Here is a 16357-nt window from a genome sequence, read left to right on the forward strand (position 1 = left end):
CAGTGCATGTCTTTTTTGTTAGATTTAGTTTATTGTACCTTGGTTCAATTAGTGAACGTTTGGTGATCAAACCTGCATCTTGTAGATTGTAGCCTTAAAAATCTCACTGTGTTTTCCAACAGTGCCAGTGTTTTACTTTTTGGAGAAACCGAGTACCATGTGGATGAGAGTGATGGTTATGTTGAAACTGGGGTTTGGAGAACAGGAAGTGACCTTTCCAAAAGCGGAACTGTCACGGCACGGTCTCAAAAACTGAGCCTGTTTCAGCCGAAGGTATGTATCAGACAGATTACGATGTCGGTTCCTATTATTTCATGTGCAGCCGCTTTCATATATAATTACTGTAAACATGCTCAGTTGCTCTAATACATTATCTAGCTTGTATTTCAAGAAATCTACACCATGAGACAATAATATGTTGCTACAGGCCCCTCAGGCTTCAAAATCAATAGACAGTGCCAGACGACAAGAGCCCATCCTATGACTTACTGACAAGATATAAACATGGCCAGATCTTTAGTGTCTCTATCTAACATAATCTAGAAATACTAATGTTGTACAAACATCCAGATGTACAATCGTTTGAACAGTCTCCAGTTTGCTGAAAGCCTCTATTTATGGATTTTCTTCACACAATTTACTCGTAAACTCAAACTATTGACTGTCTGGTTCACGTTGCAGCTTTTTCTGGTCAGGAACAGACCAGTCGTGTTCAACCACAGTTCATTTCATTCAGCGATTCATTGACTTTGTAATTCAAGTGGCAGCTCATTCAAACAATGGCACACACTGCAAAAATACCCAGTGTTCAATAAAAAAAAAAAAAGAAATAAATGAACACTTTGTGAAGGTTAAAATAAATCAAATTAAATTTGATTAGAAAATCAGCAAAAATGGATTGACGAAATACATATTAATTATTCGGTTTTTCTCATTTTTCGTAGCAGTAATCATACATATAATACATGATATTTCCCATAAAATAATTATTTGCATAGCAGGTCAGAAATATAAAATGTCGCCACAAAGGTATTCTCTCACCAGGCAGTATACATTTTTCTCCTTCTTTTGAGGAGAAAAAGTTTGGTCATTTCTGTGCTTGAGAGAGGTTTATTTTACTGTTAATTTACCTACGAGAATTTATTTTTGTACTGTTGATATTTCTGGAATATTTTCTCCATTGCCTTACCAACATTCTGTAAACCTTAACACAGCTGGTATGGACTACGTTGGGATTAGTAAGAACCTAGACTTTTCCCCCCGGCGCCAACATGCAGACGCTCAAGGTAACAATCCTGGATGACCTGGGACAGCCGGTGCTGGAGGGCCAGAGAAGTTTGAGCTGGTTCTCCAGTATGCCAATGAACGGCATATTGGGTGAACCAGGAAAAGCTACAATCTACATCAACGACTCCATCTCAGATTGTGAGTGCAACTTACAACCATAAAGAGGCAAAACATAGTACATAGTTTCATTAATATTATGTTAGACAAGGGAAAAAAAAGATACATATTGATTTGAAAATAACAATTTTGTTTGCTTGTTTTAGTGCCCAAGGTGCAGTTCCGAGATCCTACCACACAGGTAATGAGAATGATGGACAGGTATCTGCTGTTGTGTACCGGAGTGAGATTTGAGCTACAAGTCCAGTGTGAGGTGCTACAGCCGCCAAGGTTCGCCCAAGTCATGATGGACTTCAACGAGAGGTCGAACACAGACATCTCCACCATTGTCTTTTTACCAGGTGTTATTTTCGAGTGTTTATCTCTAGAAACGTTTAATATAGCAGGAAATGTTAACATTTTTATGCATGCTAAATAGCAAATCCCTATCGATTGATTGTGTAGGAGAGGTGGAGAAGCCTTGTGTCCTCATTCTTGTGGATGACACCAAACATGAGGAAGACGAGGAGCTGAGATTGGTGCTGGGAAGCTCTAAGAGCGAGTCTCCATTCGGGCCTCTATAGGGGCTCAGAATGAGACACTCATCAAGATAAAGGATGATGCTGACAGTAAGACTTTTTATCTCCATTTTTTCACATTTCTGTGCCCACTTGTGCTAGAGTAGTACTAGATGCACTGTAAGGCAGTGTTTTTTTGTTGTTTTTTTCAGAAAGTGTATAGAAGATAAGTATAAAGAAGAAACACTTACAAAATACCATGCATTATTATAACATTTAAAATGCACATATCTGCTAGATATAACTTTCTATGATCGGGATAAATGTGTTATGTCAACATTTATAGGCACATTAGCAAATATGTGGATTAAGGTTTTAAAGATTTGGACTAGAAGCTACAAAACTCTCATCTTGATTTCATGTGATCTTTAATCATCTTTCTGTCTAAGGTGATTGGTTCATATCAACCCCAGAGTCAAGTGATATTTTGGGGCTGACATACATCTCTCCTTTCCCATGATCTCCTTTCCCAGAGGCCATTATCAGTTTTGGAGCAGCCAAGTTTAGTGTCAGTGAACCCAGTGAGTCAGGGCAAATCTCAGTGGTCAGGATTCCGGTCCAGAGGACAGGAGACACATCCAAGGTGTCTGTGGTTCGGGTCCACACAAAGGATGGCTCGCTTCCTCTGGAGAAGATTACCATCCCATCTCTGAAGGTGGGTTCAAACACAACATCATAGCATGGTTTTCTAAAACAGCTCACTGGGGAATATCAAGGACATGTCTGCTTTATATTTTACCCCATATTTTTTAAACTAAAAATCTATAGCTCCACCATTTATAAATATTTTTCGATTATCGTTATACTATAAAAACATTTCCCTTCCACAATACAGTACTGTTATAAAAGAATAAGAGTTAGAAGACAGACAAGAATATAGAAAAGAATAATTTTTACATATTATATCTAAATAGTGTTTGTGTTATTTTACCCAATTTATGCTAATTATTATATGCTAAGAATTGCTGTTAATTATAGTTATTTTCCACTTACTTTGTGCAGATAAAAATAAAACATGTATAACTGTATAATTATTATTTGCCTACTTTATGCTTATTTACAGTAAATATTTTTTTTTACTCTAATGCTGTTAAAAATGACAGTATTGAGAATTAATGAGAATCATCACTGATAACTGCAACAAAAATACTAAAACTAAAATAACTGAGCATAAAAAGTAATGAGAATTTGGGAAGAAAATTTCTTTAGTTTTCATAAAAATAATGAGTAATTCTGAGGATAATAAAGTGCACGCTTATTCTAAAACAAAAACATAATTTTGAGCTGGACATGTTTCTTCATGTTTTTTTACATATATGTTGTCCCGCATTTGTTATTTATCAAACTTTAAAAAATAATTTTAATGTATTTTACGTATAAAACACATAAAAAAACCCCATGAAAATGTGAATTTCCCATCTGCAGATGTGGAGTTTAAAGAAGGAGAGACTGAGCACATTGTGGAAGTGGAAATTCTGTATGATGGCGTACGAGAGATGAGAGAGGCCTTCACTGTCCACCTCAAACCTGATGAAAACATGGTAGCAGATATTAAGGTAGTCCATAATATGCCAAAAATGTCTTTGTATAATCAATAGCATGATACCTGTTTTTATTTAATTGCCATTGAAGGATACACTGTGTTCATTGTAGCTTCTTTTCTAAATCTTCAGGTCACGAAAGCCATCATCTACATCGAAGAGACGAACAGTATGGCTGATGTGACCTTCCCCTCGGTGCCAGTAGTGGTGTCTCTACTGCAGTACGATGATACAAGCAGCACTAGAGATTCTCAGCCAGTCGCAGGATATCCTGTAATCTGTGTTACGGTAGGTTCACAAAGAATGAGTGAATAATAGTGAATTTAGACAATGTACTGTAAATATGTGTAAATCTCTACGATTTGTATTTATTTATTATATTCATATATTTATTTTAGTCAATGCAGCCCCAAATATCCGTGACTTTGACCGACGGGCTCTATCTGTGTTGCTGAGCACATCAATAACACCCTGACCCGATACCGCTGGCTGGTCAGTGCCCCGACGGGACCTGACGGTGTTACCAGCCCCATGAAGGAAGTGGATTTTGACACCTTCTTCACCTCCTCCAAAACAATCACATTAGACTCAGTGTATTTCCAGGCAGGCTCGCAGCAGTGTGCAGCCTGGCTGTCAACTCCAATGGAGATGAAGGGCTGGAGCTCACCAGCCCCAGAGTCTCCATCAGCCAGGAAGACGGTGAGTTTATTGCATTGCAGAATTAACACCAATACAGAGCCTGATCTCATGACAAAACATGCCTGTGGAGCTTCCTGTGGAAGTGCGCTGTGATGCATTCGATGTGAAATGTCCACTGAGTGGCACTAAAAAGAGTGTTTTGTTTTTTTTTTTTTTTACCCGAACAGATGAACGTACATTTTACTGTATGTGACGTTGATTTTGCACATATCCCTGCAGTTCTGAAATTTCAGATGAGTGGTGCTATAGCTCTATTGCTCTATGACGAAAATTAACATACCATCTACTTACACCTAAACCTTCGAGGTAGTTTGAACTACAGCGAATGTGACGAGATCGCAATCAAAAACAGTTTTTGGGTCTTTTGATCTTTTTTCTTTGTCTATTTAACCAAAGTCAACTTGAGTTAGTCATATCCAGAATTTCTTTAAACTGTTTACTGTTTGTAATTCATGCATAGTAATCTGATCCAGTTCCAATTTATTAGCGCTTAACATTTTTACACTTTCACTTGGGTTGTTAACATTAATGATACGGCTCCTTTAAACTGCTGGTGATAATTTTTTCCTTTGTCGTCATCAGGTATGTGCCAGCCTCGGGTTGTTGGCACAGTTGAGCTGAGCCTTTCTCTGCCAAGCTGCGCTACACTGGAGCAGAAGATCCAGACCACCCAAACCTCATTAAACTGACTGTTACCATGCCCCACATCGACGGTCAGTGCACCTGTACACCAGTTTTACCATAATGAAAAGCAGATGTTGCTTCATTATAAAATAGAAAGGATTAAAAATGCTTTTCACTTTCTGTGTCAGATCAGATATATACATGTTGCATCTTTTTCTTCATTCTCTTTCATAGGAATGTTACCTGTAGTCTCCACTCGGCCGCTTCCAACTTTGAGCTGACCCTGAGTCCGGACGGCACGCTGCAGTGGGAAACCATCGCTGCTCTAACCTTCTGACTACACAGAGGTGCGGACACGCTACACGGCTTCATCACAGGTGCCACACGCAATCCAGATGCTATCGGCGGACTGCACCCTACCAGTACAACACCGCTCTCAGGGTCAAAGCACCCTACGATTCTACCAAACCTGCACCTGGAGGCCTGCTTGTGGGAGTTTGTCAGCTACTATGACATGTCTGAACTGCTCAACGATTGCGGAGGGACCATCGGGACTGATGGACAGGTGAGGAAAGAAAAGGATCTGCTTTTTTACTATTACTATTACATCATGCCTTTAGTATTAGCTGTATTATATATATATATATATAATATTTTCTATTCATATAATTTATATTTATATATATATATATATATATATATATATATTTAATATATACATGCACATGTGCGTTCATTTATATATACATAATAAATATACAAAGTACACACACATATATTATGTACACAAAACCTTTTTTTGGATGCATTAATCATGATTAATTGTTGCCCAGCACTAGTAAAACATATTTTCTCCAAAAAATCTAACAGTGCAGCTTTTTCATCTGTAATAATGCTAAGAATGCATCAAATCAGCATATTATAATGATTTTTGGAGGATCATGTGACACTGTAGACTAGAGTAATGACTGAAAATTTAAAAGGCATACATTACGCTAAAATATATTCAAATGGATACGTTATTTTAAGTTATTGCAATAATATTTCACAATAGTACTATTTTTACTGTAGTTTTAATAAAATAAATGCAGCCTCTGTAAGTATAAGAGACTTAACGTGTGTCTGTTTTGTTTCAGTGTCAGTTTAATTTATTCAATCGTTGTAAGGTTTAGACTTCTGCAGTTGATATATGGATTCCCAGTCTTTGCCAAACATATTAAAGGAAAGACTTTTTTCGCAGTTGTGAGATCACATTGATTCATTATATCGTACTAACTGCTTTAGCTTATTGGTAAAGGCATTGGCTTTATGCACCTCTAGTCCTGCTTTAAGCAGTTCACTATTTGTCTTTCGCCCACAATGAGTCAAAACTGACCTTTAGATCATAAAAAGACTTTTTTTTTCCCTGTCCTCCCCTTTAAACAACCAGCTAAAAGAGTGTAGCCTTTTAAACAAGCTTTAGACAACTGTTTACATGCCTGTTTGAGCCATTCATTTGTCTTCACCATGGACACGAAGTTATGCTGGTTTACTCTGCAGTTAATTAAAGTGGACAAGTGTCATTAAACAGAGATGAATGGGTGTACACTGTACACTGTACAGGATGGGTGAAGTTATCCAAAAACATTTTCCAGGAGGAGTAAGCAAGTTAGCAGTTAAAGTCAAAGTAAACTGCTATTTGTAGCACATTAATTAGCAAATTCAAGTTTAGATTTTTTTTTTTTTGAAACTTTACTATTAAATGTTTGTGATTCTGACTTTAATTTTAGGAGTTTTAAGTTTTTGATTTAATCCATTAATGATCACTTTTGTGGATAAACTGAGTATATTCAGTTTTCGCTAAAACAACAGCAACATCGCCACCTTCTGGGGACACATGTGTATACGCAGTCCTTACAGATACAAACCAGCCATAAGTAGACGGGGTAAATTTGTAGCAGTGGTCAAAAATATATATTTTTATAATATATTAAAATGAATGATAATTTTTATTTTATGCCCATAAATATATTAACATTTCATATTTCATGTTTTTGGTAACAAATTAAAGAGAACCTATTTAGAACGTTTCTCTATTAGTTATTTTTAGGATCTTAGGATTTTTATAACCACTAAAACTAACCTTCCTAAAGGCAAATAAAAACTCTGCATTGTTGGCTGGGTAGTTGTTATGCTCTGAAGTATTTCCTTGTGTCCTGTGTAGGTGCTGAACCTGGTGCAGTCTTACGTGACTCCTCGCGCAGTGCCGCTGCACGTGTCCCACGCCTTCCATTCGCCAGTCGGCGCTGGAGGTTGGCAGCACTTTGACCTGCAGTCTGAGCTGCGTCTCACTTTTGTTTATGACACTGCTATCTTGTGGAGAGATGGCATTGGTAGTCCCCCGGAAGCTGAATTACAAGGCAAGACATTCATGTTTTTCTTTTTTTTGTGTGTAATAAATCTAGCATATTTTTTGGACTAGATTATTTTTAAATAGTATTTTTATACTTTTCAAAAAGAAATAGTAGTTTTATTTGAATAGCATTGAAATAAAACATAATATTATGATTGTTTAATCATGTCTGTTTTTATTATAATATATTTTAAAATGTGGCAACACAATGCAATCCTTAAGAAATATCTGTACTGTTACTTTTAGATTGTATCCTTGTTAAATAAAAATGCATTTCTTAAAAGCCTTACTAACCCTGAAATGTTGAACAGTAGTGTATATTTCATTTTAGGTGCCTCTATCCTACAAGCATGCGCATCAATGAACAAGGCCGCTTTGGTTGTGAACTTCCAACAGAAGCTCGCTTCCGAGGGGTTTTGTAACCGCACATTCAGGTGTGTTATTAAACCTATTAAATATACTAAATGATGTTGTTCAATTTTTTTTTGTGCTTTCTAGCTAACATCTACAAATACTGTCAATAAATTTACTTCAAATTCAAATTCACTTCGTATTTTACTTCAAAATCAAAAGAAATATTATGATTATTATTAGCTTGTGTTTTCTACAAGATTTCATATAACTAGAACTCAATTAAAATTTTAACTTTAACATACCTAGCATATACTGTATATCATGAATTTATGCTGAACGTGTGTTAATGATATAAAATAATAATAATAAAATAATGATAATAATACAATTGTTTGGTTTTCAAAATTCATTCAATTAATTATTTTGATAAATGCCAATTTCTAGTGCATTTTCTAAAACCAGTTATGATGGGATAGTGTATTGCATACAAAAACAATAATAACATGTGTGTCACCACAGCCTCCCCATGACTTCTATGGTTATGTGCGACCATCCCGGCTGACCTTTAACCTTAGCTTAGTGAGAAGTGAGCCAACATACAACCAGCCGATGCAACAGTGGACCTTCATCTCTGACTTTGCTGTAAGTCTTTAGGGTGTCTGGTGCCTTTTTTTTTTTTGTTTAAAGCTAAATCTGATACTATGCATTCATGATTGGATTTGTCATTTTGTCTTTTACTGTCTCTGATACAGTAAGTGTTGAAATATTTTTCTGCAGGTGAGGGATTATTCGGGAACGACACGGTGAAACTGGTTCCCCTGCACGGCTTCTCCCGGAGTTGAGTACAGCTTCCATCCCGTGTGCCACCCCAGAGAGCCAATTACCTTTGATCTGGACATACGCTTCCAACAGGTCAATACTGAATCACGAGATTCATTAAAGGGCTTACAGCAAAGGCTGTATAGCCAAGCACAAAGTTTTTCTGTGTGTGTGTGTATGTGTGTGTGTGCGCTGTGAGTTACAAAGTTACAGGAATCATGTCTTATATGACTCTTTTGCAAAGCCCGCATTGCAGAAATAACCAACTAAATAATCAATTCTGGAATGTCCTGGAAAAATGGGACAGTTTGGCTTAATCAGTCACCTTGTTAAAAATAACTATTTATTTTAACATTAAACAGAGCTACATTAAAATATTTTGTTTATATTACACAAATGTTCATTATAATATTATTGCAGTTTCAAAATAAATATTTTCTATTATTATTATATTTTAAGTGTGATTGTGTTGGATATTCTTCTTTGTCCGTTCGTAGACTAAACACTGGCATTTTTCATATATAAATCTATTTCGGGACTGCTTCATATTTTTAGACCTGAAATCTGTAATAAAAAAGCATGTAAAGTAGTTATAGTCTTTGGTCTCAAGACTTTTAATTACCGTCTGTCCCAGTAGTAATCTCAATGTGCATTTCCTGGTAAAAGATAAAAATAAAAATACCTTAATCATAGCATTATTGATAGTGAATTTTGGAGTGCGCCAAAATGTCATTTATTGTCTTCTAATTTCCTGAAGGATCTAATTGATTTATTTGGTACACGTGTCCTTAAACTAAAGAGAGAAATGTTATTTAAAATGTACCAGTTTTTCCAATGAGAAGTAACATTTGTGTTGTTGACTTGAGTCAACAGGTGAGTGATCCAGTCTCTGCAGAGTTCAGTCTTAACACACAGATGCTGCTGCTTTCAAAGAAGACTCTGTGGTTGTCAGATGGCTCCATGGGCTTTGGTCAGGAGAGTGATATGGCTTTCTCTGAGGGTAAATGCCACAAACAACTCTATTTCTATTCAAATATTAGAAATATGATACCTCCCATTCATTTGTTGACTTCATTTACTGTTGCATTGTTTAGAGATGTCATCTATGGCCGTAATGGTGGATCCTGTTCAGAATCTTGGAGACTCGTTCATCTGTAACATTGAGAAGGTGTTCCTGTGCACGGGGGCGGATGGCTACATCCCAAAATACAACCCTGACAACTTTGAGTACGGCTGCCTAGCTGATTCACCGTCCCTTTTATACCGATTTAAGATCATTGTAAGTACATGCACTTTTTTTAATAAAGCCCAAACCTTGCATCAAATGTTGGACAGTCTAGATTAGATGTCTAGTATAATACATTTCGTTAAAAAAAAAAAATATATATATATATATATATATATGGTGAACAAAATATAAGACTTTATGGAAACTTTTATTTGCATATTAACATATCAAGTGTGAACTTGTTGGTAAAAACATGTTCATTCATATAAATCAATGACTTTCAATTTCTAATACTTGAAAAACCATACATTATAAAGCCATACATTCACAGTTAAACAGTTATAGAGTTATGATTAATCATATTTAGGAACTTTTTGCAGACTGCAATCTGGATCTAGCTGATTCAGTGTTATTTTAGTATCTAGAATTTATTAATACATATATGTATACATATACACACACACACACACACACATATGTATATATATATATATATATATATATATATATATATATATATATATATATATATATACACACACACACATATATAATGTATATATCCGAAAATAAAAGTTTAATAATATTACATAATATTGAGTGTGTTATGTTTATATACTAAATATATTTATGTATAATAAATGTATATACATGTAAATATATATAAATAGTGCTTCTATGGCACCTTGTTTTTACTTAGCTTTCAGAATCAGTAATGATATGATGTGCAATTTTTAAATTCTTCTTTACAGGACAAAGCTCAGCCAGAAACTCAAGCGAGAACATTTGGTAGCATTAGTTTCAATGCTTTCCTCGCTGTAGATGATCCTCAGGCGTTACCTCTGGTGAGGCAGCCGGGCTCTGACGGCTTTAGGTTGGATTCCACAGCTTTGTTTCAGGTAAGAGGACACAACAAATTAGAGGGTTACTCCTCAAAACGAAAATGTAGTCATTAATCATTTACCACCATGTTGCTCCAAACCTGTAAAAGCTTTGTTCGACTTCGGAACACAATTGAAGATGTTTTGGATGAAAACTGGAAGGCTTTTCCATTGGCTGCCAAGTAAAATACGCTATCAAGGCCCAGAAAAGTATGAATGACATTATCAAAATACTCCAACTGCCGTCAATGTTTCAATCTGCATTTTATGAAGTGACGAGAATACTATTTGTAAATAAAAATAGTGACACTAATTCAACAATTTGTCAATTTGTGTTCACTCCACGAGAATTTTTCTGAACGCAAACAGCATATGTGCTTATGTGTCAAACGCAACACAAAGATACCCTGTAAATACGTGTATTGATCAAAGTATAAATGTGTGTAGCAAACGATATTGATATTGTTGATATTGTCCAAAATTGCACTATGATGACACGAAGAGACAGACATTTTTATATATTTTTAATTATTTTTATTCCTTTTTTATTTGTGTACAAAAGTGTTCTTGTCGCTTCATAATATACAGATTGAACCACTGATAGAAGATGGACTATTTTGACAATGTTTCTCATACTTTTTGGACCTTGGCAGTGCTGTTTACTTGGGAGTCAGTAGGACAGTCACAATCTTTCATCTAAAATATTTTAAATTGTGTTCTGAGAACGAATGAAGTTGTTGGGATGATATGGGGGTAATTGATTAATGACGGCATTTTTATTTTGGGGTGGATTAAACCTTTCTAAAACATTGTGATAATGTTGTGATACTAACACTATAAGACTGTCCAGGTGTCGACAGGCAGGAGTGGTACATTCACACCATCTACACCGTCCGGTCCAGAGACAACGCTAACCGAGGCATCGGGAAAAGAAGCCTTGACTATCACTCTGTGACACACAGCCACTGATTTCCAAAAGGTCAGCCAACCGCTGCCCAGATTTGGCTCAGGATATTGGCACAGAAAATAACCGTGGCACAAACATCTTGCACATAGCGCTGGACCACAGCACTCAAAAAAACATCCCGACCTTCACGAGGAATCCCAAGCAGAGGGTATCATTCCTAGAGAACTAAATCAAAGGGACTCTAGTGATGATCGGCTTGTTTTGATCATAGGAATCTTGGTGGGTCTCCTCTTCACCATCCTCCTTGTCATTCTTGTCATTCTGGTGGTGCGTTCTAGACGGGATAAGAACATCACTGAGTCCCCGAAAGGCTCCAGCAGCACAGAGCCTATGATGACGCAAAGCCTCGATAGCAATGACAGCTCAGAGGTTTGATTTACCAACTGTGGACCCTTTTATTCAAATCACTTTTTGTTTGCAAGTGCCTCTTGTTCATTTGCTCGGCACGCAAGGACACATGGTGACTCGGAGTGGTTGCGCCTACCTCTCCTCTGGATTTTGTCAGTCCGAAAGTGTACTTGAATTTCAGAAGCACTTCTGTTGTCACTGCTTTAATAATTGTTTGAAGTCTGAATCTCTTTGCTGAGAGAATGGATTGTAAACCACTGTTACTACTGCTTGATGGCATTGATATTCATCCAAATTAAAAATTTACTTTATATCCAAAGGTGCTAAATGAAAGAACGGTATTATGGGAAAGATGATATTGTATAAATGCAGGTTGCTTTCAGTCACTTATCATTTTTTTATAGCTTATTAGTATTATAAGGTTGAAAAATCTAATTTTAGTCTATGCTGGATGGGTGACTCCATGATCCATAAATTGTTTTTGTCTTTATTTTTTTTTACATTTATGTGTTTTATTTCACTGCTATTGTTTCTACTTTATGAATGTAATGTACTGTAATACAATAACTTCAATAACATCAAAGTAGTGTTTTTACTTTAATCAAGTTTCCGTAAAATGGTTTCAGTTTTGCCTAAAGAAAGCACAATAGTATTCCCTTTTTGTATTTTACATATTTAAGGTTACTATCAAGTTTGCATGTTTTCTTTTACTTTTATCTACACTTACAGTGTAAAAATGTATTATAGTGTATTATAAGTCAGATAAAATAATGCCATGTAATGCCATGTAACATTTCTTTGATGTTTCACAGCCAGCATTTCTTTTTCTTTTTTTATATCATTTAAGATTATTGTCATGATGTTTTTTACCTGAATGTGATGCTAATTAGTATGGTATCAAATGAACATTAATGAGATAAAAATTAGCTGATATTTGGTTCAATTCCAGTTGCAACCCTTGGATGTTGTCCCCTATGATGCGCATTTAGTAGTGTCCTGCATTAGCCAAAATTATGACAGTCCACCATATGAGTAGCTTATCAAATCTCATGTGAATAAATGCAAATATTCCCAAAAACACCCAGTAAGGACAGTGATTCGGTCCAAGACGCGCCAACTTCCCTTTAAGTTTGACTGATGTTTGCGCCCACCCGCTTTGTTCCGACAGTGACATAGATGCTGCCTTTTCAACTGCAACTTCAACGATGATGGCATTGAAATGAATAGGTTAAAAAAATAAATAAATAAATGGATTTTATAGCACAGCGCATTCCGCGTCCTGTCAAACGTATCCCTAACGAGAATACCATTCAATGTCGAAAACATTTTATTATAAAACAATATAAACTCTAATATTTTAAGAACATAATGACCTCTTTAAATTTTTTAACATGTTCATCTGCTTCATGGGTTATAAACAGTAAAGAACAGTTCTATCCACATTGCCTAAATGTTGGAAAATTAATTAAGACATTTCCCAGCACCTCGCATCTCTGTACTGTACTCTGTACTCAAAATACCAATACTATATAAAGTAATATCTTTCATTATGCCTATGGCATGTCTACATATTATATAAATAAAATAGCCACCCCTTTTATGCTTGGGCACTAAAAATGATTAGAGTGAGATTCATGGAGTGGTTTATAATGGGGCAAATTAAATACAGAACACTGAAAAGAATACAGAACTACATTAATGCTTAAAGTTAGTCAACTAAATTGGTTTATTTACACTCTAAAAATGCTGGATAAAATATGGACAGACCCAACAACTAGGTTTTGACAAAACCTTCTGTATAGTAACTCAACCGATGGGTCAGAACAACCCAGTCGCTGGTTTTGTCCATACTTTAGCTGAGTTGTATTTAACCCAGTAGTTTTTAGAGTGTAACTAAAATAAATTTACTACAACCACTTACCTTTTTTTGTGTAGTAAGAGCTAATATTAAATACAATTGTTCAGATCATTTTAATTCATTTAGGGCAAATAAACGAGAGTAAAATGTCAATCTCATTTTTGATGATGACAGGGCCTGGATGGATGTTTTCATTGCTGTAGTGACACGCCGTCATTTGCCACACATCCAGAATATAAACCCCAACGTCCTGAAAAGCCCATCGCAGAATTCTGTCCAACTGTAGAGAATACCAGTCACTGCCAAAAATATCCTATTATTAAACACAGAGAAAGCCAACATCAACCCTAAACCTTCTTGTATGTGAACACATGATATTGTATATGCTTACCTTATAGCCAGTGTTGACAGTCTTGATTATGACGGTAGTGTCAGGAGACCGCTGTAACAACGCTAGAACAGCTTCACGGATCCTCAACACTCTATGCCTAAAGAAATCCAGAGGGTAAGTGGTGAAATGGGGCCCCAGATTGAACATAATGACAGTGTGTGGTCCTCCAGCCAGATCATCGATCTCATTACTGATATAGTGCAGATCAGCAAGTGCTGTTTTTAGAGTACGAAGGGGAACACCGTGAGCCCTCCAGTGTAGGTCAATGTTGTTCTCCACATCCACTGCTAAAAGCGGCCCTGACTTATACTGGACATGCAGGTTCATCTGCTTCAGGGCTGAAAAACAAAAACTGAGTGACCGCAACAAACATGATCCCAAAATTGCATTGGATATATAATATAAAATTAATCTCACTTGGTACTGTTTTCACAAGGAACTCAAACCACTGTCTCATAGTGGAGTCTCCCATCATGTAGATGTGTTTGTTTTTCAGGCACTCTGTTGTCGTCTGAGGTGTAAAATGTTGAGTGCTACAGACAAAAGACGTCCACACATCATTCAGGTAAAATCCGGCTGGAACTGGAGTGTGTATACCAGGATGACATTTTTCTGTTACATCTGGAAGTTAAATAAATAAAGCCTGTAACGTCTGTAATGTAAAAAATCTATGAGTTTGCCAATATTTGCCTAAACTATAGTTATTTTGTATTGAAACAAATTATTATTTTTGGCAGCATATTTCCCAGAATGTCTGTATTGTACTATTTATCTGGCTTAAACTATTGTGCAAAATACCAATAATTTCATTTCCATGGAAAGGATAAATTGTGATGATGCTGTTATCTCCATTGACACCTTTGTTAGTTTGTGTCCTGCCAAAGAGAACATGTTTGTCTGTCATATTCCCTTCCATCAATGCATTAAATAAATGAATAAATAAAATAAGTAAAGTAATCAAGAATCCTTTATTCTCACATTAGCATCTTCTCTTGATTAGTCAGATTTGTTTCTATAACCGCCCATGGAGTGGTACACAAGGGCACTACATGGCAGAGATTTGGGCCCTGGCAGCGCCATGTTTCTCCGGTCTTGGGATCGTTGTATTCACAGCAACAGTCTTTGGTTCCCATGCTCTCTAGTCCATTCTTGTCCCACTTCACATTACAGTTCACCATTTCACTCAACCTGGACTTATCTGGTCCTGGTCCTCATAATATCCATTAAAGTACACTCTGTCAGAGTCAGTATCTCTGTGACGCTTTAGGACCTGCACAGCTTCACTGGAGTGAATTAGACGCACAGCTACCTGAGCCTCACCGACCCCACGGCAGGAGAAAACGAACAGAGTAGGAACCGCTTGAGTAGATCCACCACCTCCCCAAAAACACTGGCCTGTAACAGAGAACCATTCAGAAGTTCATTCAAAAGCCTTCAAGTGCTGTTTAAAATGTTCTTATAAACTTAGCATTTTTCTGAGGCTCCTCTATTTAGTTATTCCAAATCAATGGCAATGAAAATAAACAATTTGCCATATAAACAACATTACTAAATCTACTCTTCTCAGACCAACACTCTCTCTCTAAATACAACAGTTATACAGGTCTAGTAAAATAATGTGTACAATCACTGACCTTATTTTTAGACCAGAACAGCTTGGCTTGAAAAAAGTCACCTCCATAACTCTTAGATTTATTACCAAAGTCCTTTGCTTGCACTGTAACAATAAGCTCCTCACCAATTTGGTAGCTCTCTTTCAGGTTCTCTATGATGAATGTGGTGTGAGCTGGACTAGTACTCATGGACACATCTGTGATTGGTCTGTCAGGCTCTGCCCAGTAAACAGCCTGCTGTAACTTGGAGTAGGAATCTAGGCTGATTCCAAATTCCAAAGTGGATTTTGGAGAGGCGGAGTGTCCTACAAAGCGCTGAAACAAAAAGTTTGGTGGGAGGTGCTTCTTCCTTTGATTACCCGTATAAGACCATACAACCTGCAAATACATAATAAATGATTATTAATCAAACGTTCTTTGCGGGAATCAAGCATGTAGATTATTTTACTATATATTATAACTAAAAATCATGATTATACTTTTCACTAATGACACTAAATAACAGAAATTATCATTTGTACACTGTAATATACCACAATTTGATTGGTCGATATCACTTTGACTAAATATTTAAAAATTCTGAAAACATTTACAGATGTTTACACATTACATTATAATTTGTGTTCTATTTTTAAGTGTATAGTTTAAATATGGTACCCGGTGTCATATTTTGTAGGCCTA

General features: G+C 36.2%; 1 protein-coding gene and 2 pseudogenes across 1 annotated transcript; 2 read left to right on the forward strand and 1 right to left on the reverse strand.

Moving 5' to 3' along the window:
• The first annotated feature begins 1597 nt into the window (after positions 1 to 1597).
• LOC122358680 (FRAS1-related extracellular matrix protein 2-like) lies at positions 1598 to 3784 on the forward strand. The gene is made up of 5 exons (XM_043258537.1): positions 1598 to 1745; positions 1941 to 2012; positions 2435 to 2616; positions 3387 to 3517; positions 3635 to 3784. Exons 1-4 carry the CDS (start codon positions 1598 to 1600, stop codon positions 3459 to 3461), a joined length of 477 nt encoding a protein of 158 aa, XP_043114472.1. The 3' UTR covers positions 3462 to 3517; positions 3635 to 3784.
• Positions 3500 to 11902, forward strand: LOC122358681 (annotated as a pseudogene).
• A 1545-nt stretch (positions 11903 to 13447) lies between these two features.
• On the reverse strand, positions 13448 to 16066 carry LOC122358478 (annotated as a pseudogene).
• Positions 16067 to 16357: the final 291 nt, after the last annotated feature.

This window comes from Puntigrus tetrazona, chromosome 15 (genome assembly GCF_018831695.1).
Source record: "Puntigrus tetrazona isolate hp1 chromosome 15, ASM1883169v1, whole genome shotgun sequence".
In the NCBI taxonomy this organism is placed as follows: Eukaryota; Metazoa; Chordata; class Actinopteri; order Cypriniformes; family Cyprinidae; genus Puntigrus; species Puntigrus tetrazona.